The sequence below is a fragment of the Wyeomyia smithii genome, chromosome 3, assembly GCF_029784165.1.
Source record: "Wyeomyia smithii strain HCP4-BCI-WySm-NY-G18 chromosome 3, ASM2978416v1, whole genome shotgun sequence".
Taxonomy (NCBI): Eukaryota; Metazoa; Arthropoda; class Insecta; order Diptera; family Culicidae; genus Wyeomyia; species Wyeomyia smithii.
Window position 1 is genome coordinate 102,966,119 of NC_073696.1, and position 19,610 is coordinate 102,985,728.

A 19,610-nucleotide genomic window follows, 5' to 3' on the forward strand; every position below is an offset into this window, starting at 1 on the left:
GCGAGGTAGATATTGCAGCGGACGCGTATCGAGGAGCAAAGAGCGTCGTACCGCATTCGCGTCTGCGAAAGCTACTGACAGGCTAAGCTTTGACAGGCTATGCGCTAATGCTAACACGAATCCGTGGGGTGACCAAGACTAGAAGAGGGTCGGCACCGTCTTTATATTCACCAGCGATGTTGGCACGGATCATTGAGAGACTATTTCCACGCCACGATCCAAGTCCTGGTCTTCGGTTGTTGAACCACCACGAACTGTGATTGGCGGCAGCCGTGCAAAGGCGAGCAGGCGGTAAGGGTTACGAACGAGGAACTCCTTAATATCGCAAACTCGTTGAAGGTGAGCAAGGCGCCGGGATTAGACGGAATCCTAAACGTGGCCATGAAAGGTAGCAGGAAACCACCAGGTAACCCATCGGCATATAGGCCAATCTATCTGCTAGATTCGGCAGACAAGGTTCTTGAGAGGATCATCCTCAATAGACTGGTGAGATTCACCCAAGGCAACAAGTTTGGTTTCCGCAAGGGTAGGTTTATATGGGATGCAATTCTCTCTGTCACCTGTGTACAGTACAGCAGCAGCCGAGATAGCAATTCAACGTAAAAGGAGGGGTATCCGCTATAGCGCAACCGTTACACTCGACGTGAAAAACGTGTTTAATAGCGCCAGTTGGAATTCTATAGCTCTCGCGCTACGGAATCTTAACGTACCGGTATCGCTGTATAAGATCCTGGAAAACTACTTCCAGAATCGTACACTCGTTTACAATACAGTCGAGGGTCAAAAATGCATCCCAGTCACCGCAGGAGTACCGCAAGGTTCTATCCTGGACACGCTGCTGTGGAATGCCATGTATGACGGTATGTTGAAACTTAAGGTCCCTCCCGGAGTGGTGATTGTTGGCTTTGCGGACGACATAACTTTAGAAGTCTATGGCGAGGCCATAAAAGAGGTCGAATTGAAAGCAATATTTTCAATTAAAATCGTAGAAGACTGGAGCGCTCCATGAAGCTGGAGCTGGCGCACAATAAGCCGGAGGTTATTATGGTAAACAACCGCAAATCGGAGCAGGAGGCGAAAATTAGTGTCAGTGGATGCACTATAGCCTCAAAGCGGTCTTTGAAACTTTTAAGAGTGATGGTCGAAGACAAGTTCACCTTTGGGAGCCACGATGATTACGCCTGCAAGAGGGCTTCTACGGCCATCGCAACATTTTCACGTATGATGGAACTTATTGAACACCCTGTATTGCTGCTACTAGGAAGTTGTTGTGTGAATTGATTAAAAGTGTGGTCCTAATAGATGTATTATATGTAAAACAAAATCGAATCAATGAATAATATGCTTCAATAGGAGATTCCCAGGAATCCAAAAATGAACGTTTCTCTATATAAGTAGTAATTTGATGCATTGATCATTTTCTTTGTAACATAGTAACATGTTCAATTACTTCGAAAGCATTCAGAACATAACTTTCACTGATGAAAAAAATTCCTACTAATCAGTTACCATTTTGTGTTACAGCCCAAATCCTGCTGGTCAACGGTGTTCACGATAGCCGCCACCGTTCATCTGGTTGGTATCACCTTCTATGGCATATTCGCATCCGGTGAACTGCAGTCGTGGGCCGAACCGACGATGGAGGAGCAGAAAGCCTGGGATCCGATGGCTAGCGGGTACGAAAAGGAGACCACCTTTACCGACCCGAGCGGCGCAGCTACTATGGGAGGAGATCCGGGTGGCATGGATCCTTCGGCCCAGATTAATAGCACCAAACCGGCAGGTTACGGTGCCATGTCGCACGTTGCCGGTAATCCTTTCGCGTCGGCGAATTTCGTCAGTGAAGAGGCTGTACAGCCGGAAGCTAAAGACTCCTACTTACACGGAAACCCGGCCGAGCGTTCATATTGACATGCGCGACTGAAGAAAACCGTCACCTTCAGTTTGAATTAGATAGTGTCGAAAGCAGTTACCTAGAAGGGCACCCCAGTATCATAAAAGTACGAAAAATTACAACCCACTATAGGAATGTTGACTAAAATGAGGTTTATGCTTCGTTTGTTGTGATCTTTAGGTAAATAGTTGATTGCGAAATAAACGTTCTTTTCTCTGTGTAATAAGTGAGTGTAAAAGAGATAGTCATATGGAAACAAATATTAGACATTGATGTATTCAAATCTACTTCGGTCTATTCGCCCAACAAGGAGTGGAAGGTGGTTTTGAAAGGCCTAAAAGTCACAGAGTAGGGATGTACTCGGACCATTATTGATTCCCGAAAGATAAACTGATTGTTCTATTACTCCAGAAGGTGAGCATGTAGATTGAATATACCAACGGCTAACCACACTTTAATGTATTTAGCTTTTCACGTGCCGTAATGACGGATTCTATAATGAATTAACGTGGTAGCAGTTGTTTTGTCAAGTGGAACTGTCGATGTCGCATGTAACGAACACATATAGCGTTCGCCATTATGGTGCGTGAAAAGCTGAATGGTTTTACTCGAGTAATAAAAGTCGTGGTGAAATAAAGGAAAAAACAATGAAACATTTACCCTGCTTAAGCAATTACAATTTAGATAGTACTAACAAAGTATCCAACGACTATTGTTGAACATTATTTTAGGCTGCAGATGTAAGCTACTCTCTAAACTCTTCATACCATAACAAAACGAGTTACGGTGAATGAGCTGAACAAACTTGTAAATATTTCTGTCAAAACAGTAGAGAAACCTGCGTTCAAACCATGAATCAAAACCAAGCATTCGTTAATTCAAAGCACTTTCAATATGCTCTAGTGTCGATACGGTACACGGATACGATACGGAATAAATCGAAAGCCACAACAAGTTAGAGAAGTATATCTTGACAACTATTATTTAATGTATAACCCCCAAAACAACTAAAACAGTAAAACGTAGTCTAAAAGCGAAAAAATCTATCAATGAGTTTGTAAAAACAAGAAAATTTCTTTCAACTAAAAGAGTCAATTTCAAAGTTTTATACATTATAACACAAAACTATGCAGTAAACGGCATTACGTTCGGCTGCGAAACAGCGTTAAGTGCAGTTCAACGGTGCAATTTCGCTAGAATAAGATACTACTGTAAGCGTTTAGTTCTAGTATTCATCCGAGGTTGCCAGGTTTTTAGGTTTTTGTTTGTTTACGCTAAGATCAGAATGTCGCGAAAACTTCTCTAACAGGAGATAATTCAATATATTCTAGCGTCCGCCATTAATGTTTAAATCTGGATACCTGGCAGCACACGATGTCACATAACGGTTTGCATTGCATTCTGTATTATACACACCCAAAGTTTAACTGATAGGACATGGAAATATGTAAATTCAAAGAGATTGAATGACTGTGTTTTTTAGGAAACATGATTTTCGATTATATTTTAGCTCAAGTTGTTATGCTACAAGGTTCGTTTACTGTTAATGTTTTTTTGCCCACTAATAACTTCCAATTTCTTTCAAATTGGAATTCCCTTTCATCGTTAGTTATATGTACACAAAAACAGTTGTTTGATGAAGGAGTGTATAATTTGATGGATAACCCAAATTGCGCACATGCACAAAACGACAATGACAGTTTACTGGTTTCTCTCAGATATGAATCAATCACATGTTTTGCAAAAAAAAATATCACTTCAATCGACGAAAAAAAAATCAATTATAAATTCCTCTATAAATACTTTCCGGTTCTTACTGATGGATTATGGTAACAAATTAGTCTGAATTCAGCTCTGATTTTTACAATGCGAAACATGGTAAGTAGTTTCGGCTATTAATTAACTGATCTTCGGTTAAATAAATTACTGAAATTGGTTCGAATTAAAATTTTACCGACGTCGTTTTATGGAAGTGCTACTCAACACGTATTCTTTGTTTGTTATACGGACATCAGGAAAATGAAAATACTCGGGCTTTACTGCCGTAAATACAAAGCTCAATTTACTTTTCCTCATTTGTTAAACTTTACTAATGTTGTTGTTTTTTTTTTTGAGACAAACGAACGATGAATGAATGAGTAAGATAGCTAATAAGCGAGAATTTCAAACAACAATTTGAGGTGTTCTCACTCTCAAAGGCTGTGTTGACAATAACAAATTTTAGGCTTAAGAAAGAAGGTAACCACGGTGATTTGTGTATTTTGTTCTTAACGAGAATGATTGCATTGATTCCCGAAAAGTAATTTAATCGTGAATTCGAATAACGGCTAGCGTAAGGGTTTCGTTTTTTTTTTTATCGATCTGTTTCGATTATTTCTATCGATTACGCAAAAGCAAAGAAACAATTGCGAAAGTGACAAATACAATAATAGTTTGTAAGAAGGCGCCCCAATAGCTTATTTATAGAGGGTTCTTGGCTTAGCAGCTAAAAACCAATAAATAGAAAGTGTATCGATAGCATAGGCTCATCAATGAAACTCATATGACAAACGAAACGTATTAACGTTCAATAACTGTGAATGGAGAGCAACTTGTAAATAACTAGAGTCTCGACGCATCCAATACAAAGTATATAAAAATTAAGAGTGTATAGTTACCATGTTCAATAATTCAAGCCAGTTGGTATTTGTACATACTTACAAAACGTTTTAAATAATATTTCATTTAGACACATTTGGTTAGTGTGTAAAGGTGCTGAAATTTACAATGAAGCGGGTATTTATATTACATATGTATCTACTGACAATGTTCTGTTGCACAAACTGTAAAAGAGCGACCCCAAAAATGAAAACAATTCAATCTTTAGTGCGATTTAGTTAGATTAATTCTTGTTACAAATGTTCAACAACAGTTTTGTTAAAAGTTGAATAAATTATAGGAATGCGTTGGATTTGCGAGTAACGAAGCAGTAGTGTGATTTCGAGCAGAGAAATAATTGTTCATTCTAGGATGCCAACCTATCTCGAATGCGGGGCATCCTCCCTTTCTAGTAGTATATCCTTCCCATGAAATAAACTAAAACAAAAACACAACATGCAATGAAACCACAACACAGAAGACTCCATAGTCTGTAGAAAAAGCTCGATGTTAATGGTTCGTTGCGCTGTACGGTTTTATTTTACTATAATTAAGTGTTGTTGAATCTTCAAATATTTATTACCTTGCACAACCGTAAAACGAACTGTTCAAATAACTATTATATAAAATCTGCCCTCGTGCTTGAAGGTTCTACCCCAACCTAAATGACGGTGCGGATTTAGAGTAGAAATTAAAAAAAAAAAAAACAACGGACAAGAATATGAAGAAAAACATTATATCAAAACCAAAAAATAACTTAATTGTTTTACGATATCTATAGTAACAAAAGAGATATATTATAATAGGATATTAATAAAATATAAATAATTCAAAGCGTCAGCAAATCTAGATCCCCGTGTAAAAAAACTAATATTAAACAAAAACTAGTATATACTTAAATGCATTAAACCTACGCATAACCACCATGTGAAAACCCTTCGTTTCTTCATCGTATTCGCATCCTGTAGCTTTAGGTTCGTGTATTAAAGATCCCTCCCAGAAGAAGATGAAAAAAAACGGAACGTATAATCAGAATTATTGTACCAAACTGTAAGGACTTAGCGGTCAGACTAGGAACACTAGAGCAAGGAAGGACAACCGTAGACACAATATTGAACTATTGGAAAACAATATAAACAAACAATAAAGATACGTATATTATACTGTTGAACAGTGCGGTCAGTGTTTCATTTATTGAAAAGAAGGTATGTTTTATTTGCAGCTTAATCGATTTGATATCATCAGATTATATGTGGGTCATTTCATGTCAAGTGTCCGAGGAAATGCATCGACCATCTCCGATTTCGACCAAAATTTGTGAGTTGATGTATTTTGGGCCGGAACTTATAACTACAAAGTGTTGTATCAATTGGTGGACCCCCTCGCCAATGGGGCTGCCTCCACTTTTTGCGAATTTAGCAAGAGCTACAGGTGATATTGACATATCATTTTGAAGGGTTTTAGATGTAGAATCGAACTACGTGGTCAATTATTTTTTGCAGTGATGCCAACATTGCATTTTTTTTCGATTGATGACTTAATTTGCAATTTCCTCGCAATAATCCCCCCCCCCCTTCGATTTTAATTTTGACAACGCCAATGTGTTTAGCAGACGATTTTACATAGGAATCACTTATCAGCAAAAAACAAAATGTAGCGTTCCAGAGATACAGCATTTTCAAAATTGCAAGATTTTGGATTTTGTCTACGCACGAAAGCGCTTCTACATAATTTGCTGCTATCTTAATGGTATCCTAGCAGACGTTTGTGTAATCGAAGAGATGTATCTTAGAGGAGCATCCGTTAATGATGTAACGCAACAAATCCCGCTCTAGAATCATTTTCACGAAAAGTTACTAGAGAGTTTTGGCTACACTTTTCGTATTTAAATTCAAAACTGTTTCTTGTTACATGTACACTTTTGTCCATGATTCGAATTTTAAAACCAACTTGTGACATTGTTAATAACGTGAAAAAAATACTGATTTCAGATTTCATTTCAGAATTTTGCATATTTACATTCAAGACCACATGTTCAAACAAATCTCCGAACGCATCCAGAATATTTTATCATAACCGAATATCTCAATTTGCTCATATCATAGCATGTCATAGAGAGAGAAAGTCTATCATAACATTCATCTGCCGATGTTCCTCTTTTTCTTCTTACCCAGGATTAGAGCAGAGGTGGCTTTCATTGTTCTGTTTATACAAACAGCTACGTAATTATTAGGGACAGTGGTAAATCGTGACTTCGCGGAAGCCGCGAATTCCGCGAAATCCAGCATCGGCCGCGAAATTATCAAAAAACCGCGAAATGCCGCGAAAACCAACAACACGGATAAATCTGAAGATCAATAGGCACCTCCATGGCAACGGAACATCTTTTCCTACGCAACCAATAAGATGGAATAGTACTGCTGCTCTCTTACAACGAGATTTTTCCAGCCTGGATTGAATTGTTTTCGAACGGTTCAGTTGATAGATCCTATTTGAGCAAAGATTCTGGCGATTTGGGACCTGCATTTTAATAATTTTGGTAAGTATTCGAAACGCGGACGGTTTTTTGAACTTTTCCGGTTGGCAAATGAATATTTATCGATTCCTGGAAACTCGATAGATGTGAGTCAGAATAACTGAAATATTACGTGCCTGCTGACACCCAAATATGATTGAAGACAATTTGACACAGTAGTCCGTACTGCAAAAAAAATCATGAATCGTTCTGTTAAATTACCGTGTATGAAATTAAATAAACAGTTTTTTCATTATTTTTACCACAAAATGCACATTATTTGGCGTTTTCTAAAGAACGGGTCGCCGCGAAATTACCGCGAATTTTTAATATTTTCTATTTTGCCACCCGCGAATTTTCAACTTTTTTGCCGCGAATTACCACTGTCTCTAGTAATTATCAATAGAGGGTCTGACTTTGTAATGTAATGCTACGGTGGGAGAGAGGGAAGGGGGCTAAAAAAACCTAAAAAAGCTACGTCATTTATGCATGCTCGCTAGCTAGCAAATCTCATCGCGTAAACTGCTGTGATAACCAATACCGTTCTCCAGCGATACAAATTTGTTTTAAATACAATCCAATTAAACACACCATCTTCAAGAATGAAATGACTGCACACGTGATGATTTTTTACAATTTTTAAATCATAGCAAACCTTAAATCAGGAAAAAAAAATTACCATTCGCCTGTTAGGAAATGGTTTTAAATTGAGAGACGATGATTTTTGTAATGTGATAAACCAATAAAATGAAGACGGATGCTCCTCTAAGGAACATCTCTTCGATTACACAAACGCCTGCAAGGATACCATTTAGATAGCAGCAATTTATGTAGAAGCGCTTTCGTGCGTAGACAAAATCCAAAATCTTGCAATTTTGAAAATGCTGTATCTCTGGAACGCTACATTTTGTTTTTTGCTGGTAAGTGATTCCTATGTAAAATCGTATGCTAAACACATTGGCGTTGTCAAAATTAAAATCGAAAGGGGTGGGGGCCGGGTATTGCGAGGAAATTGCAAATTAAGTCATCAATCGAAAAAAATGCAATGTTGGCAACACTGCAAAAAATAATTGACCATGTAGTTCGATTTTACATCTAAAACCCTTCAAAATGATATGTCAACATCATCTGTAGCTCTTCAGGGTCCCGAGATATACACAATATTAAAAATGTGTTTTGATAAATTCGCAAAAAGTGGAGGCAGTCCCATTGGCGGAGGGGTCCACCAATTGATACAACACTTTGTAGTTATAAGTTCCGGCCCAAAATACATCAACTCACAAATTTTGGTCGAAATCGGAGATGGTCGATGCATTTCCTTGGACACTCGACATGGAATGACCCATGTATACTAATGGTTGGACCCTATTACAGAAGATGAGGCTAAGCAAGAGCAACTCGCAATCAATGAAAGTACCTACAACTTTCTCCATTTGTATGCATAATGAAGCATCGAGCTGAAACACAATAAATTCGAGTTTTTGGACAGTTACTACATGGCCTGAAATATCTCTGGTCTTGTAAAACGACAATTTTCATGAACAAAATGGTTTAATCTTCGGCGTAGTTCGGCGTAATTTGGTTTCGAAATATCGAAATATTTCATGATTAGCATAGAATATCACGTTTTTCATTACTTTCACGGCATTTCGCGAGTTTTTGTAAATTTCGCGGCTGATACTGGATTTTGCGGTTCCGCAAAATCAGAATTTTCCACCGTATTTACTATTTACGAGCAGCTTCGTAGATGCAACATTACGAAGTTCGCTTTTTTGTGGGATTGAAACTTAGTACAATCATTCGATTTTGATGTCGAAAGACTTCAGCAAGCGTTTATTTGCAGATTCTGCCACAAGCCGTCTCCCAGAGACGGAAAACAACCTATTCTAACCTATGATAATTTCTTCAACTAGTTCTACGCTATAGTAATCTGCGAGATGATTAAAAATAAGGTCGATAAAAAAGATGAACAGTTAGTGTTGGGGAAGACAAATATGATGAAAAAGTACAGATTACAGCAAAACGTTCGGACATTATTATCTTTAAAATCGACTGATGCATTTCTGGTGAGATTTAGCCACCAAGTTTTTACAACCTATAATATCTCATTTTTCTTAATCTAAAATTGCGACTCTAGAACTACTGAACAGATTACCAAGAAAATTTGAACATAGGGATTTTCGAGTACGGGGAGTGTCACAAATATATTAGTTTTGCTATAGCTCATAGGCGCGGGAAAGGTGAGGGCACAAACCACATATGCTACTTCGAACAAAACTCTGCTGCAAATCCTAGCCCATGCTCTGGCATTCATTTCGTGCTGCCCTTCATTGATTTTACAGTGCATCGTTCAAACAGTTCGCTTCAATAGTTTGAACATGCATAAAAATCTATTCTTTTTTTGATTCAATAACCAGTGATCTTGAATCTATCAAAATCAAGTTAAGGAAGGAGCGCATTCAAGAGATTTTTTAAGCAGAAATTCAGTAACCATTCACAATCAACATTCATAGAAAAAATTGAACTAAAAATCATTCAACCATTCAAACATTGCTTAACCAATTTTCTTGAATCGTATACAGCGCGACTATTGAAACCGCTTTAACCAGTTAGTAGAATTACTTTAATATTTTGGTTAGAGTTGGAAACCGCGTTTCTCGGTTAACGACAAACTTTTTTTTTCTCGTACCGTTTATTATACCTAATATTGAGAGTAATGCAAATAAAACGTGCTATACAATACACTAGGATGGGGAAGAGTGATCGATTTTCCAGAAACAAGCTTTTTGGTTCCTTTTGGAGCCCCAAACAACCCTGAACTTATCGGAAGTCGATTGGTTTTGCCTCCGCTTGGCGCATTGCATTTCAAATTTGTATGAAAATTTATATGAGAAAAACCTACTTTTTTGCATTTACCTTTCTAGAGAGCTCAATAATGATCTAATAATGCACTACATTATGTTAAAGTATAGTATTTTAGATGCTTAACAACTTTGCAGAAGGCACTGAAGAGCTAAGATGTCCCAAGAAGAGCTAAAGCTGTTCAAAGTTGATTATGTCGATTTAAACGCAGAAAATTTTGTTTTCTGCCAACATTACCAATGTACCGGTGTCAGTAGGATTCCCATCCGAAGTAACCTGTCGTAACGAGATTATACACTCAGCTGGATCAAGCAAACAAATTGCGGTCAACATTCTAGGCGTAGGTAGAATCTACAACGTGTTTTTGAGGTCACTTCTGATGGAAATCTGATTGACGCCGGTACACTGGCAGTGTTGGCAAAAAAAATGATTTGCAACATAAATTTCGACATACCCAACTTTAAACAGCTCTAGTATTTTTTTGGGAGACCCTAGCTCATTAGTGTCTTCGGCCAAGTTGTTAGGCATCAAAAAACCTACCATTTGAAGTCATGAAACGTATGGTTTGAACCACTTTGAGCTCTTTAGAATGAAAAATGCAAAAAAAATTGATTTTCCCATACAAATCTCCATATAAATTTGAAATGCAATGCGCCAAGCGGAAACAAAACCAATTGAGTTCCGATAAATTAAGGATTGTTTGAGGCCCCAAATAGAACAAAAAAAACTTGGTTCTGGCTTTCTGCTATCAAGTTTCGTTTCTTCCATATAACGATTCCCCACCCTACTATACTCAGTACTGCTTGCGACATTATGTACAATGTAAAAAACGATTGTTTTTAGTCAAGATATTCGGTTTTCAACTCGGGCCAGAATAAAGTCCATAAAAAAAATCTGTACAAGAAAACCTTGCACGTATGCGGGTGGTACTGTACGATTATCATGAAAAGGCACTCTCGCTATACTAGTACCGGAGATAACAAAGAATTCTCTCGATGAAAAAGCGGCGAGAGGTCGTACAGTTTTTTTGCTTTTTGGTTTTGTATGAGGACAAGAGAGACCGAAATAATTCTTCAACACGAGCAGGTATGAATGGTATAAGTGTAATAAAATTTTGAGTGTAAAATGTGTGGAGAGAACGCCCTCGCTTGATTTCGATACTTAAAATAAAGAGATTTTGTCACGTTTTTGGTTCTTCGATTGAACAGATGTGGTTAGGGTGAATTTGTACACTGTAAACTTGAAAACGCCTTCCACGACAACCTTGCATAGAGGTTCAGATGTATTTTAGTACTTTCTTATTTTTTACTTTGTTGACCGACGGACCGTTTACCGGTTTAAAACCGAACGAATTAGAGATACCAAGCTTCTTCTGTCCTGAGCAGCCGTACTCTAGTCACCTTGTATACCAGCAGTCCTTCTCCGCACACATCCACCGAGTGTGAGGCCAACCATGGAGTCGACGGCCTCTTCCTGGTTCTGCTGCTGAAGATAGTTTCGGAGGCTCTCTCGTCAGGCATTTTGGCTACATGTCCAGCCTACTCACGCTGTATTATCCTAACTATATCAGCATGTTTGTATACTTGGTACCACAGCCACATTCCATCTTTCAATTTACCTTTAATTTACACTCAAAAACTACGATCACTCGTCGATCAGCTCGCTTCAGCGTCCATGCTTCATGTCCGTGAAGGGCCACCGGATGGATCAGCTTCCAATACAGCGTTAGTTTAGTGCGAGTTTGCAAACTTCGGGAGCTTAGGTGGTTATGTAGTCCGTAGAAGGCCCTGTCCGTAGCTGAAACTCGTCGTTTCACTTCGCTGCTCATATCGTTGTCACATGTCACAAGCGTACCAAGATAAACGAATTCATCGATCACTTCAAATCATTCCCCATCAATTTCCACTTCAGCACTAACACCACCGAAACTCTGACGCTCCCTGCATAAGAGCTGTACTTTGTTTTGGCAGAGCTAATGCTGAGTCCAAACCTCGCTGCTTACTTCTTTAAAAGTTTGAATGCATCCCGCGCCGCTCTACGGTCGTTACCGATGATATTAATGTCATCCGCAGAACCAAGGAGCATGTGAGATTTCGTGATGATCGTACTGTTTCTTCGCACGTTTGATCTTTTTACTGCAGTGCATCTAACGTTACTAATGCGACTGATGTATTGCCAGCTATACGTTCGTATCTTCTCACTGAGTCGTATGTCGCCTCGAAATCTACAAACAGATAATAAGTCTGCAAGTTCTTCTCTGTATCGTTCCAGTTTTAGTATATGTCCAGCCGAAGTCATGGGGAGCTTCGTAGCCGCAAGGTTACAGAGTCCGCTTTGGTAAGCGGGTGGTCGTGGGTTCGAATCTTAATAGAATCAGGCAATTTGGTTGTCAAAGGGCTTCAAGCATGGGTTTGTTCTTTTATTTATTTTTATAAAAATACGTAGTTTTGTGATTTTGTACTGAAATAATTTGAAAACTCCAAAATTCACTCTTACATACCATATTTCATCCACCTGACATGATTTGATACATGGAGCAATTGATACGTATGAAAATTACCAGTGTTTGCTCAATCTGTTTGAAAAATTAGAAAAAAACACAGACATATTTGCGTCTCACAAAAACGGGGAGGAGTCCAGAGGGGTGGCACCTTCACCAAAACTCATTGCAAGTTTTCCCAAATCGGCCGTTCCAGTGCTGAGAACGAGCATTTTCAAAAAAAAAAGTTCCGTCCCGGGTCTTTACGGGTTAACGGCCTCAATCTGACGGATGGGATACGGGAGAGTTCTTTGTATGTAGAGTTGAGAAACATAATGCTTCGCTAGTTGCAACAATCCAGTTGATGACCCCTTTTTTGTAGATTGGGCATATGAGCCCTTCCAACAAGTCGTTCGGCATTTGTTCACTCACCCAGATGCTCAGTATTATCTGGTGGTTCGCATAGTACAGCCGCCCGCTTCCGGCTTTAAGAAGTTCGGCTGGGACACCATCTTTCCCTGTGGCCTTGCCATTTTTCATTTCGCTAATCGCCATTTCAGCCTCCACCTGTTGGTGGCTCCACCGCTTGTTTATCGCTCTTAATCATCATCTTGCTCCTCATCAAGAGAGAGGGGTTAAAATAATCGTAACGATCTGTGACGTAAGGTGGAGAGGGGTGGTGTGAAGTTGTGTGGCGTCACATGAACAATTTTTATTTGTTTTAATTGTCTAATTCACCTTCTCCTAGTTCACAACCGCTTGTTTTATCATGAAACTGAACATCATTTGACAAAAACGATGACAGCAAAAAAAAATCTCCCGAAAAGAGTTGATACCACTAGTAGTGATCGTATTAACATATCCAAAAAAAAAAAAACAGAAAGAAACAGAAAAGTAAGTTTAGGTGAAAACCACAGGTAAAAAGAAATATAACAACACGATATGCTTCAACAGTAGAACAGTTTTATTTTTCTCAAACACCAAAAAAGATTTAAAATTTCATCGTACAGACGACTTCTCCAATTGTTTTACGAGCGATAACCTGACGGAACTCTCCAACGGAGTCAAAGGAAATAGATAACTGGCAAGTTTAAGCTTCAAACGTTGCTTGACCTCTTGCAGACCTGCCGGATCATCCGGTGACATGGCGGGTAGATCCGAGTTTCCCAACTGATTGCGAATTACATCGGCTCGCGCATCGAGTGTAAGATTACGGGTGATGCTTATCATTTTCCACGGATCAGCATCACCGTTGGTGAAGTGTGTGAAACTAGAGCCAAGATTATCTCCGCCAAATCGGTTATTTGCACGATCAATGCCTCGCTGGATCGATTCCTCAGTGATCCATTCGCCAAATACTTCACGGCACGTATCAATGTAAAAATCAAGCGTTACTCGGTCGCCGAATGGCTGGGAAGGTGAATCCGTTGTGACGAAAAAACCAAACTCGGTACACTCTTGATAGAGCGCTTGACGGAGACCGTATGCATTATACTGAAAATCCCAATCAGTTTCTTTGAGCCATTCGATAACCTCTGCTATATCTGTGCCTGCACAAACGCTATCCTCAGGATATACTGTGTTGAACCAACTCGCAAATGCATCCACAGCAGTTTCCGCATCAGTTCCAGTTATATTTTGGCAGACTTGAGCAAAACCAGTCACACTATAAAACAAAAATACAGCTGTACGATTAATTGGATATTAAATACAAATGTTTGTACTTTCTGCCGTAAATAGTGACCATTTCAACCGTTGCCATCAGAACACTGAAGAAATATTGAACTTGACGCGTATTTTCGGGATCTATTGGTGTGCATATGTTGAACTTCTCGTAAATCAAATCGGCACGTCCCAAATCTATCATGTTCTGCAAAACATGGAATGCCACGAAGATCTCGTTGTAGCACTCCTGACTGCCATGTTCGATCAACGCCTCTGCCCAGGCCTCTGAGAAGTCTTGGAAATTAAGCACAGCATGCATATAGGCACTGGAAGCCCACGCAGCATGTCCTAGATGAGGATACCGAACCCGGAACCAGGCAGCCAACGCTCCGCCTAATTCATTACCGGCAACTAAGACCCTAGCTGTTTCGTCTCCGATATGCTCGCGCTTCACGTAAGTCACGAATTCAGCTAAATCTGCCAATATTTGTTCAGTACTCAGCAGACGAAGATTTTCGGTGCTCACATCTCTGAAAATAATCGAGAGTAAAATTTCTCTGTTGTTTATATCAAGTGAGAATTGTCATACTCAGTGAGTCGACTTTGTCCGTAGAACCGTGATTCAAAGGCAAACAGCGCACCGTTCCACTCCCGTGCCATTTCGTGATTCAGCGTTGTCTCGCCTATCAACTCTGGTATGATTGGATTGAGCCCTCCAAGAAAAATCAAAATGGGACCACCTTGCCGGTAGTTATCGGTTGAAGCAAAATAGCGCAACGTCCATTGTTCGGTATTTTGAGCGTTAAAGTGATCGACGCTTGTGGTAAAGAAGTGTTCGGAAACTTGTCGTGAGCTTGAGTCGAAACCGGAACTTGTCGATGCTTGTTTCCTTGCTCCCGCGAATTGCCGGGTAAATAGTTGTACCGCAAGCTGCCGGCTGGCTTGAGCATTCCGTGTTCTGCGTGGAACGGTAGCGAATGCTACGGTAATCACCACCAGTAGGGTGATAAGAAAAATCGATCGCATCGTTGCGTACCTGAAAAAAAATTCTCTTCAATTGTCAGCACGCGACAAACACGTGATAAGTTTTATTTCGATAATTTTTAATGCAAGTTACATGAATGTCACAGGAGCAATTCTCTTCTAGAATGTTTTGTTATGCTCAGTTTTTAAAACGCATCAAAAACTTGTACTTGACATAGAATTCATGTATACTCACTTAAACGAACTTGCTGAAGGTTCTTCCTTATCCTATTATATATTGATTATATATTGATTATATATGGATATTTATCCTATTATATATTGATGGCTTATCTCAGCCTCACAGGCACAGGTGATTTCCATGGTTACGTCGGGTTAATCATATGATTGAAAACCATCTGTGAATCCAATATATGTAGCGTACACTGATATGAGACCAACTAACTTCAAGCAAACATTATAAACAGTGACTCATGATTCCTCGTGACAAATAGGAAATTGTAACACTCGTGGTCCTATTTCTTGATATTACTCAAACTCTTAACGGAGATAACGGTATTTGAAGTATTGAATGTTTGTCAATTGATTTTTTTTTTCATTTTTGAGAGCACTTTCAACTGCCATGCAAGTGTTATTTCGATAGGGGCTCTTTTTTATCAAAAATACATATTTATAATAGTGCTAAAATGTTATTTTTTTCATTTAATTTAATTTGCTTTAATTTGCTTGCTTATTTTAATTTGCTTATCAAAACAAATGTTTCAATAGAGTAGTGAGTTGAAAGAGAGAAACCAGTGATAATATTGAAAATCGCAGCAAATAATATGTAATAATTCTGCGCTAGTGCAAATAAGCTAGTAAGTGAAATCACTTACACGGAACTTACACAGCATACATGTGGTTGACGCCGGTGTTTCAACGAATTTTGCCAGGCATGATGACACCAAATCAAAGATAAGTGCTGATGTTTTCATAATATTTTTCAGTAATACATTATCTATTAGGTTTCCAATCATAAGTATATGTAATCATTTGAGGTTACACCATCGCAAAAGTGTATTGCTGTGCTGTGTGGTAATTGTCTCTGGGGATGGGCAAACTTCAAAGAGCGGCTCTGAACCGGTCATTCACAACTACGAACACTAATTTGCTTGTGATATTCCCTAATCGTGATGTTTGGATAAACTCCGGCTTAAGTTACGATAAATTTTGGTGGTCATCAAAAACTGCGTTTCATTTACGTGAGCCGTTAACTCGGTCGCTTTTTTTTTTTTCAATGAACCGGTTCATATGTACGACTCGTGAGCCGTTTGCCCATCCCTAGTTGTTCCTCCCAAGCAACACATATACGCTAACCATACTGCATTCTTATTAGAAAGATGTTACCATGACGATTGGACACAATCGTTATTCAATGCGAGCCGATCGCTTTGTATGTTGGTTAGGTTGGTTAGCATTTTTCTTGTATTTTATTGATTTAAAAATAATCGAACGTAATTTAGGAAATAATCGCGCGCAGATTTATCGACTGGATTGTACTTGAAACATTTTGTAATTCTTGATTAAAATTTTTCTGATAACTTTTTACTATGCATTTCCACTCTGTTCAATTTATGACTTCTCTAGCTTTTGAATATTTATTTCTGCCTTATGCAAAATTTTAGTAATTATGTGGAATTTTCCAAATGACACAGGTTCAAAAGGATGAAACAATGATTACTTTGGCATTTTAATTGGATTAGAATTGTTGTATTGTTACTTGTGCTTATACGTTTTTCATCTCATTTTTGTGCTTTGTATGCATGACTGTTGCCAACTTTTTAATTTGTTAGGAATATTTTCTCGATAGTCGCGTTGTTACCTTTTTCCTTGCGTCGGTTGCCGTAGTGTAAATGATAATATTGATTTTGATTGATCACTCTTTCGACAGACTAGCATATATTCTACATGAAAAATTATAAAACTTTGTACCTACCAATCTCTATGATAAAACCGAATTTTCAGAAACTTCAAGGATATTGTCTTTTTGTTACCCGTGTGAACAGCGCGCATGGTGTTAACGGGATTATACTATCAATCCGTGGAGCTTGATACCTTTCATAGCGGTACATCGTGTGCGGAAAATTGCTTGGTATGTAATATACTAGGTACTTAACAGTATTCTAGTTGATTCGGCAAACTTTGTCCCGCCGATTTATTCTTACTTTATCTAATTCCTTTTAAACATTCGATGACACCTTTTTTTAGAAAGGACTTTTTTAATGTTGGTCAGGTGTTTTTTTTTTCGCGGGATCATATCGCCTTTTAAAAACAGTCGAAGAGTATACGAGAGACGTCGATAGTCGATCGGTTAGGCAAAAAGCCAGATGTCCGGGTGACCAAAATCCTAGAGACTCCGCGTTGATATTTTCCATGAGGTCATATTATCTACGGATAGGTCAACAACGTGCAATAGTTCTAGATATAAAGAAGGCCACCTCACGAGGAGATGTCCGACAATTCGAATTTGTCCCAATTTGGCCATAGAGCCGGTATTCTCGTGTGCGCTTTATTGTTGCGGTGATTTATCATCAAACTAAATGAGGTAGGACCGCGTAACGACTTTCGCAGTGATTATAATTAACTCGCGGGCGCGACATTTGTTAATATGGAATCAGTGCATCGTTTACCAAAACGAACCCTGCTGCATACCTTGCCTTTTCTCCAACATCCCAGTGATTTCTCGTGGAAGTGCAGAGGTGTTCTCGGCTTCCAATAAAGCGAGTATCACGTCAACATATTCCCATACGCACTCCTTCATTGACCTGCATTCGGATGCGGCCGGCGCTGGTATTGCCTGATATAAAGATTAAGGTCATCAGTTTTTACACATTGAAGATGCATGTTAGTCCCAAGCATCATCTGTTGGTTCTCTGTGTAATTACAGCTGATCTGGCATTAACGGAGTAGCAACCGCGGGCGGTTAATCATGCTCATGCTCATGCTTAATCATCATCTTGCTCCTCATCGTTCAATGGCGCACGAAAGTACTCCTTTCACTTAGCTGCAACCGTCGGTTTATCTGTAAGCAGGTTGCCGTCCTTGTCAATACACATCCTCGGTACAGAGAAAATCTTGCTTTTGACTCTATTGACTATTCTGTAGAAGCTCCGCACGTCGTATCTAGCAAAGCTGTCGTCTGCGCTGGCGAGCACCAGCTACCTGGTGAACTCCACTTTCAGTGGCTCTTGTCTCCTTGTACTTATCTCTTTCTGTTCTGATGCGTAGCCGTATGAGCATGTGGCTTCTGACACGGTTCTTCTCGTCCGTTGCTATCTGGCACTCAGTACCTATCAAAGCAGCCTTTACGCTGTTTTTCACGCGTCGTACCTACTACCGTGAATACTACTCGATAGACCATATTTAAGTCTTCCACTCGTTGAAGCTTTTCATAGAACTCATTTTTGACGTCATCAGGTTCGTTGGTTGATGGTGCGTAGGTATTGATTAAACTGTAGTTGAATGATTAAGGGCAAACCTCAACACATATATACGGTCATCTACCGAATGACTATAGTTTAGACCCCCTTTCCCAGTCAGCATACAACCAAAATTTACACCGGGAATTGATTAGGTACCTGTTTCCCGCATTTCCGTCGGCATCTCGTGACGGTTGAGATAGGAGCTGCTGAACAGAGGTGAATGACCACTTCAGGGCCTCAAGTTACATGTGTCCAACAATATTTCGTCTCATCTGAGACATTTCTGTATTTCAGTATTGATTTCAAAACCGATCATTATTAAATTCGGTATGTAGAAGCTGTAGTAGCTGATGCATTTCAACGACAATGAATTTTATCTATTTCGTTAGCGTGGTATGAAGGAAGAAGAATTCGTTATGTGTGAACTCCTAAACACCTGATTTGATCACTGTGCCCATCCGTATACGTTGATTATGCAGCATGTTTGTATGAAATTAATTTTCCTGTATCTCAGTAGCGTAGTTGAGTGGGAGGGACGTATCATTATTTGTGAACTGTTGAAAACTTCGTCATGAGAATTTGCATACAGGCATTTTTTAATATGTGGCGTCGTACTAACAAACACTAACAGTCACTCACTAACAGTCACTCACTAACAGTCACTCACTAACAGTCATCACATCACTCTACCATTTGAGACTTGACTGTATATCAGTGGCGTAGCTAGGAGACAGGGGAGGGAGTTAACGAATGCTGCCAATCTTTATTCAATTTGAAACTGCTTAACCGATTATCATTGAACTTGGTGCATAAAGGTACTATAGTAGCGTGTATGTTTCAATTAGTGCTGGGACTTTAACCGGATATATTCGTGATCCGGTTATCCGAAGCTCGGATCACGGATGTGTAAACGAATATTATTCGGATGTCCGGATATCCGGATACGGATAATCGAATAGTCGGATATCCGTATATACTATCTGGATATCCGGATTTTTTTTCTGTCTTTTAGGCCCGTTCGAATGAAATGTAACGCGAAAAATGGCTTTTTCCACAATCCCCAATCCCCACGTCCCAAGTAACACGGTTAGTCTTTAATAAGTTTAGGTAATT

At 39.2% G+C, this 19,610-nt stretch overlaps 2 protein-coding genes across 3 annotated transcripts in view; one reads left to right on the forward strand and one right to left on the reverse strand.

Moving 5' to 3' along the window:
• Window positions 1–5,707, forward strand: part of LOC129727701 (vesicular glutamate transporter 1) — a 156,355-nt gene extending 150,648 nt beyond the window's left edge. For both annotated transcript variants that reach the window (XM_055685768.1, XM_055685767.1), the window contains one exon: window positions 1,525–5,707. In XM_055685768.1, the coding sequence (XP_055541743.1) occupies window positions 1,525–1,911 (387 nt within the window). In that variant the 3' untranslated portion in view covers window positions 1,912–5,707. The remainder of the gene's footprint in view (window positions 1–1,524) is intronic.
• A 7,679-nt stretch (window positions 5,708–13,386) lies between these two features.
• Window positions 13,387–15,303, reverse strand: LOC129728455 (thymus-specific serine protease-like). The gene is made up of 4 exons (XM_055686900.1): window positions 15,272–15,303; window positions 14,642–15,088; window positions 14,112–14,582; window positions 13,387–14,053 (listed from the first exon to the last, which is right to left on the reverse strand). Exons 2-4 carry the CDS (start codon window positions 15,076–15,078, stop codon window positions 13,387–13,389), a joined length of 1,575 nt encoding a protein of 524 aa, XP_055542875.1. The 5' UTR covers window positions 15,079–15,088; window positions 15,272–15,303.
• Window positions 15,304–19,610: the final 4,307 nt, after the last annotated feature.

Bases quoted from the DNA above. Each gene is read 5' to 3' on its own strand.
- LOC129728455 (XM_055686900.1), bottom strand. From the start codon at position 15,078: ATGCGATCGATTTTTCTTATCACCCTACTGGTGGTGATTACCGTAGCA. The intron at 14,583-14,641 runs GTATGACAATTC...GATTATTTTCAG, and splicing joins GGACAAAGTCGACTCACTGA to AGATGTGAGCACCGAAAATC. The intron at 14,054-14,111 runs GTACAAACATTT...TTTGTTTTATAG, and splicing joins GTCACTATTTACGGCAGAAA to TGTGACTGGTTTTGCTCAAG.